The sequence below is a fragment of the Heliangelus exortis genome, chromosome 1 (assembly GCF_036169615.1).
Source record: "Heliangelus exortis chromosome 1, bHelExo1.hap1, whole genome shotgun sequence".
Lineage (NCBI taxonomy): Eukaryota > Metazoa > Chordata > Aves > Apodiformes > Trochilidae > Heliangelus > Heliangelus exortis.
Window position 1 is genome coordinate 184,883,061 of NC_092422.1, and position 19,305 is coordinate 184,902,365.

At 38.6% G+C, this 19,305-nt stretch overlaps 1 protein-coding gene across 4 annotated transcripts in view; it reads left to right on the forward strand.

Moving 5' to 3' along the window:
* The window catches only part of RELN (reelin), a 272,014-nt gene that overhangs the window by 211,723 nt on the left and 40,986 nt on the right, over window positions 1-19,305 (forward strand). For all 4 annotated transcript variants that reach the window (XM_071733981.1, XM_071733980.1, XM_071733983.1 and 1 more), the window contains 10 exons: window positions 5,296-5,372; window positions 6,897-7,055; window positions 8,976-9,164; window positions 9,390-9,663; window positions 10,835-10,975; window positions 11,076-11,253; window positions 12,686-12,770; window positions 15,213-15,395; window positions 16,713-16,884; window positions 16,965-17,067. In XM_071733981.1, the coding sequence (XP_071590082.1) occupies window positions 5,296-5,372; window positions 6,897-7,055; window positions 8,976-9,164; window positions 9,390-9,663; window positions 10,835-10,975; window positions 11,076-11,253; window positions 12,686-12,770; window positions 15,213-15,395; window positions 16,713-16,884; window positions 16,965-17,067 (1,561 nt within the window). The remainder of the gene's footprint in view (window positions 1-5,295; window positions 5,373-6,896; window positions 7,056-8,975; window positions 9,165-9,389; window positions 9,664-10,834; window positions 10,976-11,075; window positions 11,254-12,685; window positions 12,771-15,212; window positions 15,396-16,712; window positions 16,885-16,964; window positions 17,068-19,305) is intronic.

Sequence of the window (19,305 nt, forward strand, 5' to 3'; positions counted from 1 at the left end):
TCTTGAGCAGGAAACTTGGGCTAGAAATGGAATGCAATAGCAGCATAGAAAATATGAACTCTTCTGAGAATAGGGCTTGTATTGTGCTCTAGATGAATAGGCAGAAGATGTGGTCTTGAGAATGCACAAAACCTAAGACTGCCCATGTCTGGATGAAAAACTCCCTTTCCACTGACTACACTGAACTGCAGCCACGCTGATAGTGTAGCAGTGAGCTGTTGTTTACTTGCCAAATGTTGTGAATTAGTCCACTTATCAGAAGTATAAAAAAATGGAAAGTGAACTGTTTCTGTGTAGTCAGGAGGCTAACAAGCCTTCACCTCTCTCCCCGCTACAGCTGAATCCCATTCTGCTGGTAGCAATTATGTTTTTTTCTCTCAATTACTAATTGATTAATGTAATTAGGATAAACAAAGAGCTATTAATTCTAACCATTATGTAGCTTAGAGTTTGCTGCTGCTTTGTCCAGTCCCATGAGGGATCATGCTCCTGAAACCTTTCCCACCCTACAATTCTATCAGTTAGCTCGATAAAAGAAAAATACTGCTTCAAGAGTAAGTAATGCCATGACTTGCTGCATTATTTAATTTCCACAAATCTATTCAGCAAAGATTGGCCACAAAGGACTGCTGTCACTCTCCAGCTCAGTCAAGGGGTGCTCCTTGGGGCAGAAAACTTACTGCAGAATTCGGGAGATCCTCAGCTGCTCCCCAGCACTAAGCAGCACAGCACACCTTTCTTCTGTCTCCTACATGTCTGACAAACTCTTCTCTGACAAATATGTGAAATATTTATATAATTAATTTAATTACTTGATAATTAAACAATTTTTTGACAAATACACTTTGGAAAAATGTGTGTTTTCCCTAGAACTCTGGGAAGATCTGAGCACTTCATTTCTGTTCTGATGCATTTTTTAATCTCATTATTAATCCTATGAAGCATAATGCTGGAAATAACCACATCATTAGGAAGCCAATGTTAAAGTGGTATTTTCAGGTTATTCCTTCTTTCCTGGAGAAACCTTTTTATAAAAGAAAAGGATTTTCTTTAAAGTCTTTAAAGCTGACTTTGAAACTATTTTGATGACACATATTCATATTTATAGCTTTATATTTTTAGAGAGTTTGAACATTTAAAAAGCAAAAAGGAGTTTTAAAATACTGAAATGCTCTTTCGTGAGTTTTAAAATATATAACTATTTCCATTTTGCATGAGAACATGGTAATCTGGTGTTTCAAAACTGCCCCAAGAATGCAAATGTCCAGAGTGACACCTGAGAAGAGCAACTAAGATCCCACTTCTGAGCACATTCTTACCATGTGAGCTGCTCTTCTATTACAACTGATTGTTTTGGCAGTATAAATCAGCAGTGAATTTTTCTGTAAGCATCATAGTAAGCAAGTTCCTTAAACAAGTGAAGTTTGAAATCACATCCCTGGGCTTTTTGCTAAATGGAACAAAAGCATCAGTCATCTCAAACATAAATGAGACTAATATCAATTTTTCAGTTCCTTCAAGCCACATGGTGTGCTCAGAGATAGAATCTATCTCATGCAGCTTGTCCAGAACATGGGCTCCTTAGATTACAGCAGTTACAACCAGCTGTTTTTATGCTCAAAGGAAAGAAATAGCTACTTCAAAAGTGTAATGCAACTTATCCTAAAATGGGGTTAGCTAGGGCCAGTGCTTTCCCTTCTAGAAGTATGAATTTTTGTTATAAATCATAAAGTAATCAGGCTTGACATGTAAGACTTAGACATCCAGCCTTCAGACACCATGCTTATAACAGGTGTATCCCACTTAAATGTTTGAGACCATCTGTAACATTAATTTGGTCTTTTTTCATAGAAGCAAAGGCAGACTAAGTTTGTGAGACTGTGAGGGGTTAACTGACAGACCTATACCCTAAAACGAAAATAATTCCTGAGCCCAGAATTTTTTTTTCCATTATTGGAGCTAAAATTTATGTCACTTGAAAGAGGAGATTAGAGGGAAGCACTTTTAGTGTTACTTTTTGCATACAGCAATGCCTTGCATAGAATTCAGTTATCTTATTAGGGGTCATCTTAGCCCCTGCACAGTTATCTTTTATTTGTGCATGAGGGGTTTTTTGCTGGGGGTTTTGGTGACTGAATAAACTGCAAGAAAATATGCCTTGAAAGACATCCCGTTAGATATGTGGATTTAGTGTTGTGAATAGGAAGGCTGAAACCCCTGCAGTAGATTTTTAAGCTTCTTATTTTTCAGGTTAATAGTGTTTTACCAGAACTTTTAAGATCTTGTTTCATTAAATCAGTCATGGAAGAGCAAAATATGGAAAAAACATTGCAAGACATTTAAGTTTTATTTACATTCTAAATTCCTGCAGGTCTACCTATACATATTCCATATCATCTTGCTTCAGCTGCAGTTTGTTGTATATAAATTGTAAATTTAATGTAAGGAATGTAAAGAATTTTTGTTCTTTTTTATAAGAAGTACAAAGACCCTTTCCCCCCTCACCCTTCTCTTCCCAGAGGAGTCAGGTCCATGGGAGTTCAGTGTTCCTGGTTTGTTCCACTCCAGAAGTTGAGAATTGCCATCCCAAGGTGTGTGGTGCTGCTCAGGGAAGCAGCCCAACAGGAATCCACCCAACTCAGGTTTCATGCTAACAACATTTAAAACTAAAACTTGGTCTCTGAATGATCATGAACAAGCACTCGATTATGAGCACAGGTCTTCATTGTTATCATAGATCTTAGCTTTGTTTATCCTATTGTTTCCTTACTCCTTTTTATGCTTGACCACACTTTTTTTTATAGACATTAACAGAATGTCCCACAGCACTGAAGAGCTGTAGGGGACCATCTTTTGTCCTGTACTTCAGAAAAACTCCTGGAGTCTCTCCATCCATTCCCTTTTGCATGGCCCAATGAACCAAAGGCACAATTTCACCAACAGTATTTCCATCCTCCTGATAATGTGGTATCTGGATGCATTTTGGTTACTGATGACCTATTGCCTCCCATTTTGATGGCCTGTCCCTTATGATGCTCTTGACTGTCTGCTCACTGAGAGCATTTGCACACAGTGCCTACTTGGCAGCTAGATAAAAACCATGGCATTTTCTTTTTCCAAGTGGTGACATCTGGCTTGTTAGCTGACTTGGCTCTCGTCTGCATTACAGAGTCCTCTGCTAATGACTGTGCAGCCATCCCAGAGAGCTGCTCTGGGTCAAATGCTTACAGATCAGATGGGCTGATTCCCCCTCCTGCAGAAAGGATTATTTTGTCTTTCATTTTTCCTTTGTACCAATCATTACATTTGGTGAGCATAATTTCATCATAGAATTGTAAATCTTTTCACCTCTGAGACTGCTCTCTAGTGGTTTATTTCCTGAAAACTGTCTCAGACAACAGCCCTGCAGCAAAAAATAGGACCTACCTGGCTAAATAGTGTAATACTGTCAACCTGTCTATTCTTGAGCTATGTGTGGAGTTATATTATGAATGAGACATATTAATATAATATGTCTTAGTCTCTGTGGTTATGGATACCCTATCTCCACATAGGAGATACCAATTTCAGTTACAGAACTGTAGTGTGGTTTGTTTTAGAATCAGAAGAGGATCATGACAATGTGTATGTAGCTGTGGATAAGGGAGTTGGAGCCCTACCTTTGTTGAACCTGCACTGGCTGTAGTTCTGTGGCTTATCTGAGATTTTACTGATGTCACAACAAATTAGAACCAAATCCCCTAAAGTGGAAAGAGTTATGCTTCTGGGGATTTGAGTCACATATCAAGCCCTGTTTCTTCACACAAGTTCACCTGGAAAATAAGTATTTAAAAAAAAAAAGTTAACTACAAGAAGAATTAATGAGGCCCAGTTTCCTTCAGATTTGTGTTCTTTTTTCCTCCAAACCTCTTTATCATCTTTCTTTATGTGCTCCATGAGGACACCCCTAGATTTGCTTCCCAAAAATATCATATCAGTGAGTACTCCAATAATTATATTGCAACAGGCAGGCACCATCCAAAGTCAAAAACTGTCTCGGAGAACAAGAAGATTGGCATCACCAACTTTAAGCATGCAAAAGGTCAGCATGGAGATGAGCCAAGGTTCTTTGCTTTATTCAGGGGCTGTTCTAGGTGCACAATGCAGACAGCCTGTGAAGAAGGCATAGATGAGGGGCCATTTGCATTCTCAACCATCCCAATTCTCTTTACATTAGTTAGGACCAGGAAGACCGAGATAAATGCAACAAAAATTGATGAGTGAGCAGAAGGACCTTAATTAGAACAAACTTCTGTTACATAGCACAATAGTACACACCTAAGAGGAAATGTAAACTACTCTCATACCAAAAAATTGAATAAAATTAAAAATACCAGTTCAGCAAGTGTACCAGGGCATCACCATAAATTAGGAAAAAAAAAACAACTGACAATATTTGGGATTACAAGGATAGGTAATTATTAATTCAAATACATCTAGATAGGGATGCTCAAGGCATACCCCAAGTTCTGTCAATATAATCAGTGATGCTGTCTCAAAGGAATGTTGCAGAAGAGTTGCAGAGTATGGTTATGGGAAAAATCAAGCACGTGGGAAAACTTTCATGTACATACACACATGGAAAGGCTGCCATGGTTTACCATGGAAAGGAGGAGGAGAAGGTAGGGAAGTGATAAAAGCACCAACTTCAGGAACGCTTGCAAGAAAAGCAGATCGGGAACACTTTTTTCCCTGTCTCATGACATGAGAACAAGGGGAGGTTCAATGAAACAAAAATTTATAGGCTCAAAATCAAAGGGTCTATTTCACAAAATGTCCCATGAACTCATCTCACTGAAAATTGTTTACATCAAGAATTTAAGGAGCAAAAAGGGATTGGTGGTTTAGTGAGGATATAGTAATTTTACTAAACTCTAATATTGTATTTTAAAGCTCATTTAAAGCAAATTTAAAGCAATTTTCAGTTACACAGGCAAAGGTAAGATCTGATGTAAGTAGTACCTTTACCTGTTTTGAAGTTTTTTCAGCTTTTTGTGAAAGAAGGAACTGCTAAAATCTGCTACATGGTCCAACAATACATTTATCAGGCACAAGATCAATAAGCCACAACACGACCTTCTGGCTGGGGTTCTTCACTGCTTACTATGCCAGTGCTTGATTTCACTGGGAACATTACCTGATCAATAAGCCTGGAATAATGACCTAAATGAAAATGCCACATTAGTTAAAAGAAAAATCCTGACTGATCTTGTGCTATCAGAAAATAATTACACTTCTACCCTGATTTTTTAACAGGCTAGTTCAATTTTATGTACAAATTGGAAGCAAGGCTACTGGTAACTCCTGTAACAGACCAAGAGCCAGGAATGAAGGTAAAGTCTCTTTTCCTTATAATAAGCTTTTTGTATTTTGGGTCTTCTAAAGTGTTTTTCCTTTTTACTGGCTTTAAAAAAAAAAAAAAAAAGATACTGTTTTATTGTTAATATAAACCAATTACCTCTTCAGTTTTCATAACTGGTGCAGAAAATGATTTACTTTTGTTCCACATTTGTATTTAAACTTGTTTCCACCAAATCTAATGTTGATCTACATTTGTTGGAGCTGTGATGGTTTAAGACAACAGTTACATGAAGATGTGTAGTAGCTTTTATGAGACTACTTGATAGTGTTAAAAAACAGGTAAGGTATAGAGGGCTTTCTTCATGTCTGAAATAAAAAGAATAAAATTTAAATTTGGGATAAAGTGGGCAACTTCCATTTCTAACCTGAAGTAGAGTTGTGTGCCTGAAAACCTGGTCAGCTTCTCAACTGCACCAGTGGGTCAGGTCAAACATTGCCTTCCAACACACGTTCTTGCATCATTTACCTGAAATACAAAATTATAATCAGCTGCAGCTGATCATGTATTTAGTCCAAATAACTTAACCTTTCTCAGTTGCTTCTTATTTTACCCACATGCTTAGAGTGATTGGGGTGGGAGGCTGATGTTTGTGTCTGGGAAGTCTCCAGTTTTGTGAGCAGGATCTCCATGTAAAGTGGTCTTTTTGCATAAAGACAGATCACTGACATCTGGTAGATAAGACAACCTGATTTTTAGTATAAATAAGTTTAAATTAAAAATAAAATAAAATTTTTAAAATAAAAATTAAATAAATCAGTGGACTGTTTCCTAAAGTATAGCATTTACATTGATGCTGAGTCACAATTGCCATCCTTTTGCGCTGAGGGTTAGATTTTTCTCTCATTTGCCTCAGTACAAGAAAATCCATTCTCTTTGAACATACTCCAGTATAAGAGTTTTAATAGAAGAAATATACATGAACAGTGCTTTTTTCTTGTTTTATCCCCTGTATTGAGCTTATAAGTGACGTTACAATTAGGCTGTGTCCTAGTATTTGCCATAGTGTGTGTAAAATATGAAGACTATTTTAAATTATCTAAATATTACAATAACTAACTTTTAAGGATGGTGTGAGCTTGCATGATTAGGATGAGCACCACAAACTACCCATATTGGGAACTCAGCTGTCAGAATTAGAACTTAGTGTCCCACACAAACTGCAATACTCCACATGATACAAATAATGAGTATATTAAGAAGTCACATTATTCCTGTAGTTTCCATTACACAATCATTAGTTTTGCTGATGCTGCAAAAGGTTGAGTTTGGTGAACACAAGCAAGATAACATGTGGCAGCTGGTGAGCCCCCATCACCTTTGTAGTAGCACTTTGTCTAGAAAATGCTCCTCACCCAGGAGATGCCAAAAGGGTGGGAGCAATGCCAAAACTGGCGTGCACTGGAGAGGGGTTGGAAGCTCTTGAGTACCAGCTGAAGAGTTGCCTTCCTCTGCTCTCTACCATCTGACTAACTGCCTTTTTTAACTTTAAATACAGGGCTTGTTGTTCAGTACACAAATGACAACGGGATCGCCTGGCATTTGCTGCGAGAGCTGGACTTCATGTCATACCTGGAGCCCCAGGTGGTTTCTATAGACTTACCCCGGGAGGCCAAAACCCCCGCCACTGCTTTCCGCTGGTGGCAGCCACAACATGGTAAACAAAACATCCTAAAAATTCATTAGGCAGCTTTACACAACCCATGTGTCAATGCTTTTAATGCTCTGCAGAAACCTCAGAAACCTCAGCTTACCAAAGACATGGTGTGGTGAACAATTCGGGTGCTGTAACAGAGTAATTGGGCTTTCCTCAGTCACACTGCAGACACTATTTTCTGTTGTAGCACCATGCAGAATAGTGGGCTTGGGAGGAAAATTGTTCAAGAGCTAAGATTAAACGGAAAATGATGAGAGATAAAAGAGAGGAGAGGAAAATAATATTAAACAGAAAAGCCCAAATAAGCTTAGAGGATTTACCTGAGTATAGCATGGCCTGGGATGCAAAAAGGCCAACACATTTTATTTCATTTTTTTTTCTGTTTTGACAAGGGAGTCAGAACTTGGCCTTTAATCTGCCTACCTGGTGGCTCTCATCTCCCTGTCTTACATGATTCCACACTCCAAACTGGGACTCTTGTCCCCTGCCATTTCTGGTGTCACAGCACCCTGCTCCCCTGCTTTCTGCTGCACTTCCAAAGCCCACTCAGGCATTTCCCCCATTCCCAGCTCAAAGTAAAACCCTGACACTGACTGATACCTACAGCTGCTGTGAGAGCTCCCACCTTGTGCAGGGGCACATTACCTCTACTAAAAGTGTCCTAATTATGTATCTTGCCATTGTGCAAGGCAGCAGCTCCTGGATCCCTGAATATAAGGTGATATTCAGAAATACAGCGAAGTAGATTTTAACAGCAATTCCCTGAGGGGAAACAGCACACAGCTTACATTCTGGTAATTATGGTATGCTGTTCTTTGGATATCATTTATCATTTTCATGGCAGTTTTTATTTGCACATTTTCTTACAATATATGTGGTGGAGTTAATTGTTCTCTCTTGGCAAGAGCAAAGTTTGCACTGGGAAACATTGGGATGTCAGACCTGTTGCTCCTTCCCTGTCTCCTGCTGGAGGCTTCTTGCTCTGGGGGCACTTGAATGACATTTTTTTCCTTCTGAGAAAGGTCACTCTAAGAGTACCTGCTGGCAGTCTCGTGGCTCCCAGTCAGAAGAAGACTTTATGAAGGTTGAAATACCACCTTCCATACCTGCACCCATAGGTGACAGCCCCTCCTCACTGCAGATACTGGGTGCTTCATAGATTGTCCTTTGTCTGCCATAACACAGTGCAGAGTGGCCCTATTGGCCACGACCCATGTTCCTTATAGTGTCAAGACAAATGTCCTGGAAGGCTGCTGCAAGCTCAGAATTTACTGTCAAGGCTTGCTTTCTTGTCCTGTGAGGGCAATGATTGTACAGTAAGATGGCATTTTCAGTGTGCTGGTCAGGTGAATTGAAATGAAGAGCTGGAGAAATGAGTTGGAGATGATGGTGAACTGAGAGGCCTGTAGGCTGGACAGCAGGAGCAAAGAGGTTTCCAGAAAGGAGAATGTGAAGAGCACTTCTACAAGTATCATCTATATCAAGAGCCTTTATCATCTATATCAAGAGCCTTCAGCATTTTATGTTGTATACTGGCTTCTTCCATACAAGTGGTACTTTGGGAACTTAACAGAAGCCTTTCTGATTTAGCATGGGGAATGGCAGAAAGGTTGTGAGCCATAAGATGAAAATCCTCAATCTAGGGGCTCAGGGAGTGTCTCATTCAAACATAGGACAAGTGCATGATGATGAAGGCACTGAAGCCTGAGAAATGAAGAGGGAAATACCTGTGTTTATCAGAATAAAAAACACAGTCTAGAGTCCAGGTGCATCCTTGAGCTGTTTTTCAGTCTTGTTTAGTCTTTTAGTCTTGTTTAACAGTCTCTGTGACTGACCACTGCTCACTGAGTGAACATAGGATGTGTGGATGAAAAATAACTAACAGGGACTCCACTAACCTCCCTGTTATGCTTTTCATAGGGAAGCATTCAGCCCAGTGGGCTCTGGATGATGTCCTTATAGGAATGAATGACAGCTCTCAAACTGGCTTCCAGGATAAATTTGATGGAACTGTGGATATACAAGCAAGCTGGTACAGAATACAAGGAGGTCAAGTAGACATCGACTGCCTGTCTATGGATACAGCTCTAATGTTCAGTGAAAACATTGGTATGTGTCACCAACTGTAGCTGCATTTGTATGCACCTGTTTTATAAATTATGTATGGGTCAGGTTTTTAAAATATGGACAATATGGGAGGTATACACAAATTCAGGTAAGGAGAAGGAGAGAAAAGGATGAAAAAAAGAAGGTAAAAATACAGATAACAATTAGAATGACAGTACTGAAAATATATAAATAAGGTACACTTTTTGTTTTGTTCTGCTTTCCTAGGAAAACCTCGTTATGCCGAGACTTGGGACTTCCATGTATCAGCCTCCACTTTCTTGCAGTTTGAGCTGAGCATGGGCTGCAGCAAGCCATACAGCAATTCCCATAGCATTCACCTACAATATTCTTTAAACAATGGTAGAGACTGGCACCTGGTGACAGAGGAGTGTGTCCCTCCAACCATTGGCTGTCAGCACTACACCGAGAGCTCCATCTACACTTCAGAAAGATTCCAAAACTGGAAGAGAATTACAGTTTACCTGCCACCTGCAACCAAGTGAGTGCTGTTCTTCCAACTGTTTGACATATATTTTGCTGATCTAATTTGAGCAAACATCCTCCAGCTTGGGAATTTTCTGCATGTCTTTTGAATTATTAAATGTGTGTTGTCACGCCATTGGAATTTCAAGTTCGCTTCAAAATATTTCATTTGATATAATGTGAACTGCAGGAACTGAAGGAAGTAACAACTTTGGATGAGTGATTCCCTATGATTTTAATATTTACCCAATAAGAATTAAAGTCCTGACTCATCTTTTCATATAAAAATATTTTCTGTCATTGTATATAAGTTGACATCCAACAATTAGGCGTTAGTCATGGCATTCAGCAAGTCACAAAGCTGAAGTGGTTACTGGCTGTGGTCTCCTCCCTTTTGACTGAGAGGAGAGTTCTCTCTTCTTCCTGGGGATTGCACATGGTTATAAATGGATGTGACAAATATGCTGGCATCTATTTCTCTTAATAAAACCATGCTGTAGTTTAGAAATAACAGATGACTATAAGTGTGCTTACCATTCTTGAAAGCACCCTACCCTCTGTAAATTTCACCTCCCAGAAAATAAGGTAAAAATGGATACAAAGTAATATTCAAAAAAATATTATTTACAAATGTAATGATATCCTGATCCTGTCAGTCTGAGGACAATTCTCTATATTATTCTGGGATCAGCTTCACAACACATTTCCTACTTGAATGAATCCAAGATAATCTAAGCCATAGAGTCCTCACGTATTCTTTTTTCCAAAATGCTTTCCTCATCTGAGGGTAGCAAGGCAGTCAGCAACTGCAGCAGTGAGTATGCATGTTCATGCATGTACATATGCAGTCATATGTTGTTATACATACTTCTACAAAAATACATATTAATTTTGGGGTTTTTTTTTCTACTCAACCACTGTCCTCACCAGCAAGAGTCACAGCAATGTTGACTTTCTAGGTTTTCACTTTAGGCACCTTCTCTTACAGTCTGCTGGAATTTTGCCTGAAAACTAACCTGAGGAACTGAAACTTCCAGTTCCAACTGGAATATCAATCTTTTCCAAATACATAGAGTTATGCTTTTTAATAAGCTTTTCTTCTCCTACTGGATTTTCTTTTTTACTATTTAACACTTGATGGAGCAGATAATCCAAAGCCTTAAATACATTCACTCTGTTTTTTGTAGCTCTCCCAGAACACGGTTCAGATGGATTCAGTACAACTATGCTTCTGGTGTTGATTCTTGGGCTATTGATAATGTTGTCCTGGCTACAGGGTGCCCCTGGATGTGCTCAGGCCATGGCATCTGTGATGCAGGTCATTGTGTGTAAGTAACAACCTGATTAACATGCTTCACAGAAAGAATGTTGTGTTTTGTCTAGGCCAACCCAAATGAATAACACCTTTTCCTCCCAATTTCTTGCTAGGTGTGACAGAGGCTTTGGTGGTCCATACTGTGTCCCTGTCATTCCTCTGCCATCTGTCCTGAAGGATGATTTCAATGGCAACTTGCATCCAGACCTTTGGCCTGAGGTCTACGGTGCTGAGAGGGGAAACCTGAATGGTGACACCATCAAGTCTGGAACAGCTCTCATTTTTAAAGGGGTCAGAGACTACTTACATTGAAAAAAATAATAAAACCCAGGAAAGTTAAAAACAGAAAGCAAGTTTATTGTCATTTCCCCAAATATTTATGTGGAAGTCTTAGGTTAGCTGTTTTTAATTGTGTTTTTCTGCCCTAAATATGCACCATGCTTGTCACAGTTAGTTGGGTTTTACGAACAAATGGGTTTCATATCTTCATTGGCTGTTACTGTCATTTGTAGTATAAATTTCTCCTTAACCACAGAAGGAAAAGAATGAAATTCTGAGGCTGAGATTCTTGAGGCCAAGCATTTGGTTTGTAAATATGGTACACATTACAATCAGTGGTGTTTGTGTCTTGAAATCTCATGATTGGCTTCTGAGTTTTTGAATAACACAAATTAGTCAGCACTGTTGTTTGTATAGTCAATGTTTATGTAGGTAGTCTGTGTTTTACTTAATTCTATTTTTATGTTTGCTAGCTTTTAAGGGCTTTTTTGTTTGTTTGTTTGTGGTTTAGGTCTTTTTTTTATTTGTTGTTAATTACAGGGGTAAAAAAAGCCAGGAAATACCATATTTTCTCAACTTAGTTCTTTAACAAAATACAGACATACAGAGCCTTTTGTTCACCCAAGCAGGCAAATTTTAAGCTCACACATGAGAATTCATTTGACGCCATTAATACAGGTGCCCCCAAAAAACAAAGTTTAATAATTTTGGGTGTAGAAATGAGGTGTTCTATAAATAGGTTTTTTTTCAAAACTTGACTCTATTCAACCTCACTAGATAATCCAAATCACAGGATGTGAATTGTCTAAAACTTGGATTGGTGGTTCCAGCAGGTTGTTCCCCTGAGGGAAGGGGCCTGAGGAAGAGGGAGGCTCTGAGAGGCCAAGTTTTCTATATCTATGCAGAACTGGGGCCCAGACATTAAGCTCATCTTCTAAGGGCCTTAGGGGTCATTCTGAGGTTTCCTGTTTGCTACATCTCCATGCTGCTCTAATTCAGGTTGCCCCAGTAGATGCCATTTGTACAGAATATTTTTTAGACATGGGAAAGAGCTCCTAGAGAGGAGTCTTCCTGCCTGGAAATTAAGGTTCTTGGTGAATATACAATTTGAAAGACAAATTGGATATTCATGCTTGGACTCAATGGCTGAGTAAGTCAATGTTTGCAGCTCAGATCACATCACAGTGGTTCAGAGCATGGACCTGTGTCAGTACCAGATCATGTAGCTGTGCCTCTGGCACACCCATATCCAGCCCTTTCCATCAGAGTGTTTCATTTTACCAAGCCTATCACCATCCCAGTTTTCTGCCTGGGAGAAGATGTGGCACAGAGAACTACCTCTTTTGCTGCAATCAACAGTCAGTAGCAGATAAAATCCAAACAGTAACCTTCAGAGCATCTTTAATGAGAACTGCGATTCATAATGAATATTCTGTATTTGCAGGAAGGACTGAGAATGCTTGTTTCAAGAGATCTAGATTGCACTAATACTGTGTACATCCAGTTTTCATTTAAATTCATTGCCAAAGGTAAGATCACTGTTGATTTCCTATCACTTCTCAAGCTCAAGTATCACAGAACAGAATATGGTTTTACATTTTTAGCTTCAATCACCAATTTATGGTAGACAATATGTTTGAGTTTCTGCATCATGCCTGCCTTGTTACCAGCTTTCATGGCTGTCTGTGTAGCTTCTAAGAAAGCAGATAACTGTGATGGTGTCAAAAACAGCACAGCTAGTACAGTCTTTGAGAAGAAGAGAACCAAAATATCTCAAGACATTTTAGAGATTTTGGAATAAGTTGGGGGAAAAAAATAATTTATCAGGATTTTTAGGTCATAAAATGTCATCTATAATAGCTTACTGAAGTCAAGGATAAAGAACTAGAGGAGTTTTCATTTTCAAACTTCAGTCTCTTGCATTAAAAGCTGTCTATTTGACTGTCTATTGTGTATCATAGAGATTACTAAAACTCTATAGTTCTATTTAATTGTGTAAGAATATTCAGACTTTGCAAGTCAAATTTGCACCTTGGTGTAACAAGCTTGAGACAGTTTCTCTAGTAAAAGTATTTTAAAGCCAGTGGTTCAGTCTTACCCTGCTCCAAGCCTTGCCATCTCTAGCTTTGCAAAATACTTTTATCCAAGCCAAGAGTGACACAGTGGAGAACCACTAACCAGATCTGAATCACCCCCATACAGTCTCAGAAGCTTTCCCCAGCACTGCTTGTAGAACCAGCATCTCCACACTGAAGTTCCAACATGCAAAAAGTCCTCTCTCTTCCATGGAAGATGTTTGTAGTTTCTGCAGGAAGCACAGCACTCTGGAACTGGACTGCAGCTGATGCTCCGTTTGCCAAAGAATGGCATGAAAATGGTTTTGAACCACCTGTGTCTTCACAAATAAATATCCTAGCCAAATCTCTGTATGAGCAAGTAAAAAATGGAGCTCCTTCTGAATTAAGTTTCCCTCTAATAGGCATTTAACCATATATATTTGGCTGTTACTCTTAATTATTTTATGAAAAAGAAAGCAAAATCTGTGTGAAGACTTCTTTTACATAACTATGCCCTGGAGATATTTCTACATATGAGCCTTGCCAAAATTAAAACTATAAAATCAGTAAAAAATCATTCTGAAAGGCAGGAATAGCCAAAGGCTCCAGGCTGGATTTTGACACTTTATCCTGAAGAGGTAAAGTAGTGAAACACCAGGAGAAATCTTATTAAATTTATGTGACTTGCTTGTCCTAGACCTGGACCCAGGACATAGTCCCAACAAAGTCCCTAATTAATATAGCTGAGCACATCTCTCAGTTGTGTTAAGAGCAGTGTGATGTTTGCTGCTAATTGCTACAGATAAGCTGAAATCATCTCCTGACTGCCAACATCTCCTTCCTGCTCTGTTCCACACTCTGTGGTTGAAGAGACTTGTGCTGGAGTGGAGGAGGATCATGCACATCACACACTTTAGCTTCAGCAACTTTTGTTAATTTAAGAACAGAACATGGGAGTAGCTTGCACAGTAACTCACAGTGGGCAGGAATGAAGAAAGTGTCCCCTTGTTCTTTTCTGCTGAGTTCCTGCCCTCAGACTGAGATTTTGGCCATCACTGTGCCATACAATGAAATGAGTGGAAAGTGAAAATCTGTCTGGGTGAGAACTCAGCTCAGAGATACCCTCACTCAGACACTGGTGTTCCTGGTCAGCAAGTCAGTCATGGGCCAAACACACAGTGGGGATTGAGTTTGTGATGGGTAACGAGCAATAAACTGAGTGTTGGGCTCTAATCAGTATATGTTAATATTGGGGCTGTAAGAGCTTTTATTGATTCTTCAAAACTTTAAGTAAAAAGAAAAAAAAAGGAGGAAATGATAGTCAGAAAAGGAAAACTTTGCTCTCAGTTGCACCACTGATTTTTAGGCATGTCAAAACATGCTATAGTGCTTTCAATCGCTGATATTATTTCTGGGTATAAAGATGTTCATATCAGTGTCTGCAGCTGGAGCCATAGACTATAAAACTGTGAGGATAAGGATTTATGTCTTTATCTGTGGGTGCTATGCATGGTGATGGTAATGACTTGTATCTGGGAGAAATAAGCAAATAAATATTGAATTATTGAAAAATATGGTAGAAGGAGCTGGTTTGTTCCAGTCTAAAAAATTACAACACTGAGGTAGCTTCTTATCTAGGTAATTAACTCTGGTGATACCTATAATGAACAGCAATGTAAATTTAGCCCCTAATTCATGGCATTTTGCAGACAGACAAGCAAGGGAAAGCACAGGAAGATGTGTATGTACAACCCACATAACATCCCAACAGCTTAAGCTGTTGTTAAAGGAAGCACACACTGTAAGAGATGTGAGAGTATCCTAATGGTAATTACACTTGAAGAAGTGTTTTTGAGGAAGTGCTTTTTATAATTGGATTATAATGAACATAAATGCATGTCCTCTCTTCTCCAGGCACCCCAGAGAGGTCTCATTCCATCCTGCTGCAATATTCTGTCAACGGTGGCATCACTTGGCACCTGATAGATGAGTTTTACTTCACCCAGACAACAGATGTCCTGTTCATTAATGTTCCTCTGCCCTATGCAGCCCAAAACAATGCAACACGGTTCAGGCTCTGGCAACCTTACAGCAGTGGTAAGGAAGAGGCATCCATGGGACACCAGGTCCACACTTGCACAGCTCAGCATCTGTGGGAGGCTAGATTTTTTTAACTCAACAGTAGCAGTGATTCTTAAATCATATTTTCTTACATTTTTAACCCCTTTGATTAAAATTATTGCAAGATTATGTTTACTGTTCTTATAAAGCTGCTATGTGCTTTTAAGTGAAAATACCTTAATGTAATACCCCTTGACTGTGCAGAAGGCTATGAGCTTTGGTCCTGGACACAGGGAGATCAAGCAACACTGATAAAGTTAACTTCACTCAGGTTCTTCTCATTATTTTTTAATGGGCCTGATTCTTGTTTACAGAGGCCCCATTAGAATGCTCCAATTACATAAAATTATCCCAAGTGTAAATGGGAACTGCACCTATCTTACTCAGAATTAACTAGTCATTAAAAACCCATTTAGAAACACTACATAGTGAGCAGTCAATCTTTTGATTAAATTATAAAGAACTGTTGAAAACCACAAGAGGAATGCAGCTTATTCTTCCTGCTTACAGGAGGTGTGCCAGCTGAAGAAATCTCTCCTCTGCTCTCAGTTACTCTGATCACGTCTCTTAGCAGGAGCTGACATTAAGGACTCTAAAGAAATTCCAGCAATCATTTATACATGGTGATACAGTAACAATTAATCCCATGCAGGAAAATGCCTGAATGAATCTAGTTTCAGTTCATTCTTCATATGGATCCTGCTTTAAACATTAAACTTTTCTTTCAGACATTATGCTTAAGTAGGAATTTCATTTAAAAGAAGTCTTTCAGCTTTCTCCAATCAATACAAAGACTCTCAGGTAGATTAAAAAAAAAAACAAAACAGTTACACAAAAGGTACACAGTCTAATCCTTTCTCCCCCCTTTGAAAGCACCAATTTTCCAACATATTTGAATTCATAATCTGTTGGAGAGAAGGGCACTCAGCATTTCCTTCTGTGTTGTAGACCTCTTGCCAGGTGAATACGAGCTGCTGAGTGCAAGGAAAAAGGTCAAGTCACCCTTTCAGGCCACTTGGGCTCTACAGCAACTGTTCATTTAGATGAGTCTTAATTAAATAAGACATTAATGCTAGGGTTTCAAAAGTAAATGTGATAATTGCTCGATACAGGTTTTTTTCAATACACTTTTCAGTTTACTATGACTTCTATAATTTTTGGAGGAACTAAAGTTAATTCTGTAGGGTCAGGCTGCAGTGCAGCATGGGGATGCTTTTCATGGAAAGTGAAAATAGTGCAGCCAAACTTGGGGCTTATGGGGTCTTAATAAGAATGTTCCCTTTTTCTTTGCAGGCAAAAAAGAAGAAATATGGATTATTGATGACTTCATTATTGATGGAAATAACCTAAAGAATCCTGTTCTCCTTTTGGATACATTTGACTTTGGCCCCAAAGAAGACAACTGGTTTTTCTATCCAGGTGGAAACATTGGGCTTTATTGCCCATATTCTTCTAAAGGAGCTCCGTAAGCATCTCTCAGCAATCCATTAGAAACAAGTGGGTATAATAAACTGAATCTAAATCAGTCCTTTCCTTTATTTGCAGGGAAGAAGATTCAGCCATGGTGTTTGTTTCAAATGAAGTTGGAGAGCACTCCATTACAACAAGGGACCTGAGTGTAAATGAAAACACTATAATCCAATTTGAGGTACGTGTCTTCAGAAAGTTATTTTGCCTTCTGATGAGAGCTCTGTTCTTGCAGATTCTGATCTTTGGTGTATTTGCCCAGCTATTACAACTGCCAAACAGAAGCCTGCCTAATTTCCCCTATTACTGCTTTGATAATACTTTCTGTCATGAGGGTGTATCATGAAGCAGATAAGGGAAATTTCTGCCTCAAAGTCTTCTACTTTGTCCATGCCTGTATACTTGCACTGATAGCATTAAAGCCCAAATTGGAGAGTCAGCAATGACAGACAAGGTGATGAGCAAATTATAATGAGGTTCCAGATTGCCACTTCACAGCCTGCTCAGGATGAGCATGCAGCACTTCCATGAGCTGACCTAATGGAGAGTATGACTTCATTCATGGCACTAGAAATTAATTTTTCCCACCTGCTGGCTTAACAGTAGTATTGTACTTTCTCAGAGAGCCAAGGTTCTGCTTTCTTTTTGCTTCTGTCCCCACTTTCATAGACAGTCTAGAAGAAGGTGTTCTTTGGCCACGATAGCCTTAATTCCTCGCATCACAGGGAGTTATCTAAAGCTCCTGATTAAAGAGCATCTTTTTGTGCTTCTCATACAGTCAGTGGAAAAAGAAACATCAATGACAACACATAGTCTAAACTAAGCTGTGTTTCTGGTTTGCCCTAAAATCTAAACTGTGCATTGGCAAGGCAACTATTGATGGGAGTATCTATTTAGCCTTCAATGTATTAGTTGAGGGGTTGTTATATTGTCATTAAGAAGTTGTAGCAGAAACTTTCACAAAAATTACCATGTCACAATTCTCACAAATTGCTGCTTCTCACAAAGATGTAGCATGCTGTAGCATTAAACAGCAATGGATACTGGCTTATAAAAAAATTACTAAAATCATACTAAGGGTTTTTCAAGAAAATTAGGTTTAGCTGTGTACTCATGCATGCTTCAGTTTGCCATGCAAATAATATGTAAATTGTTTTCTGTTTTAAAATATAGATTTCAGCCTGTAGTACAAAAATGTTTGAGGGTACTTTAAGATTTTCATAAGGCTTCAGAGCATTAACGTCATAAGATCTACTTGCTTAATGGTAAAAACATTGTTTTCAGCTCACACTTTTGAGGACATTAGTGTAAATGAAGAAGCTATGCATAATGCAGTAGAGTTTCTCTCTGTGTCTCAAGAGTCAAAACCTATATTGGGTCAAGCATCTCTCTAAGCTTCCAGATGAGTAGACAACCCTGCTAGTCAAATGTTTGTTGATGGGACTTATGTGCACTGAAGAATGATAAAGGAAATTCAGTGTTGGGTACATTTTCAACATTTTAAGTATTTCTTGGTTTTAGAAATAAATAGGTTTTCATTACAGAGCAGCATATTAGAAGGACATCTTTCCACTACAAAGATATGTAAAAAACCCAGAATATTTCAGAGCTTTAGCACCAGCTCTGTATTTCACTGACAATGGGTTTTTTATTTATTGCATGATAAGTTACAAGTTTTACATGACAGAGCCATCCTGTAAGGAAACCAATTTTTCTTCATTTGTATAAGCCGTTTGAAATTAAAAGAACATCTTATTATCAGTGTGAAAGAAAAGCAGAGCAATTTGCACTGAATGCATGCAGAAAATATGTCTGAAGACATCTCAGATTCTGTACAAAACAAAATGTTATATTTTTTTCAGAAGTAGACTTGTTAAACATGTAACTTTTCTGCCTTTTCTGCCAAGCACTACATCAGAAATCTTCTAAGAACACTCAGAGAAGTCTGACATTGCCAAACTCTGGTTTGGTGTGGCATTGAATCTAAATCCAATCCAGTTGTTATAATCTTTTAATGATGTGTCTTAGGGCTTTGCCACTGTATGTGAGCAAATGGGTAGCAAGTATGAAAGCTGAAGAACATATTGAAGTGATACAAAATACATAAGCTGTTAAGCTTTTTTTTTTGCAACATGTTTGTTTGCACATTGTTCAACAACATGTTTGTTTTCACATTTTGTTTTAATGTTTCTAGTTTCAAAAATACACATATTTTTGTGCTGTGATTACTCCAGAACCTGCAAGAGGTTGTAAGACTTGATGCATTTGCTCCAGCAATGTTAGTAGCTTTCGTTTGTGGTTTTGTCTACTTAACTTTATGGCTTTCTGTTAGTTGAAATAGTTTGGGATTTCATATCACAGTGATGGTGTGATCAGCCAGAGTGTGATATGCCCATGGACAGGTAAGCAATATGCAAAA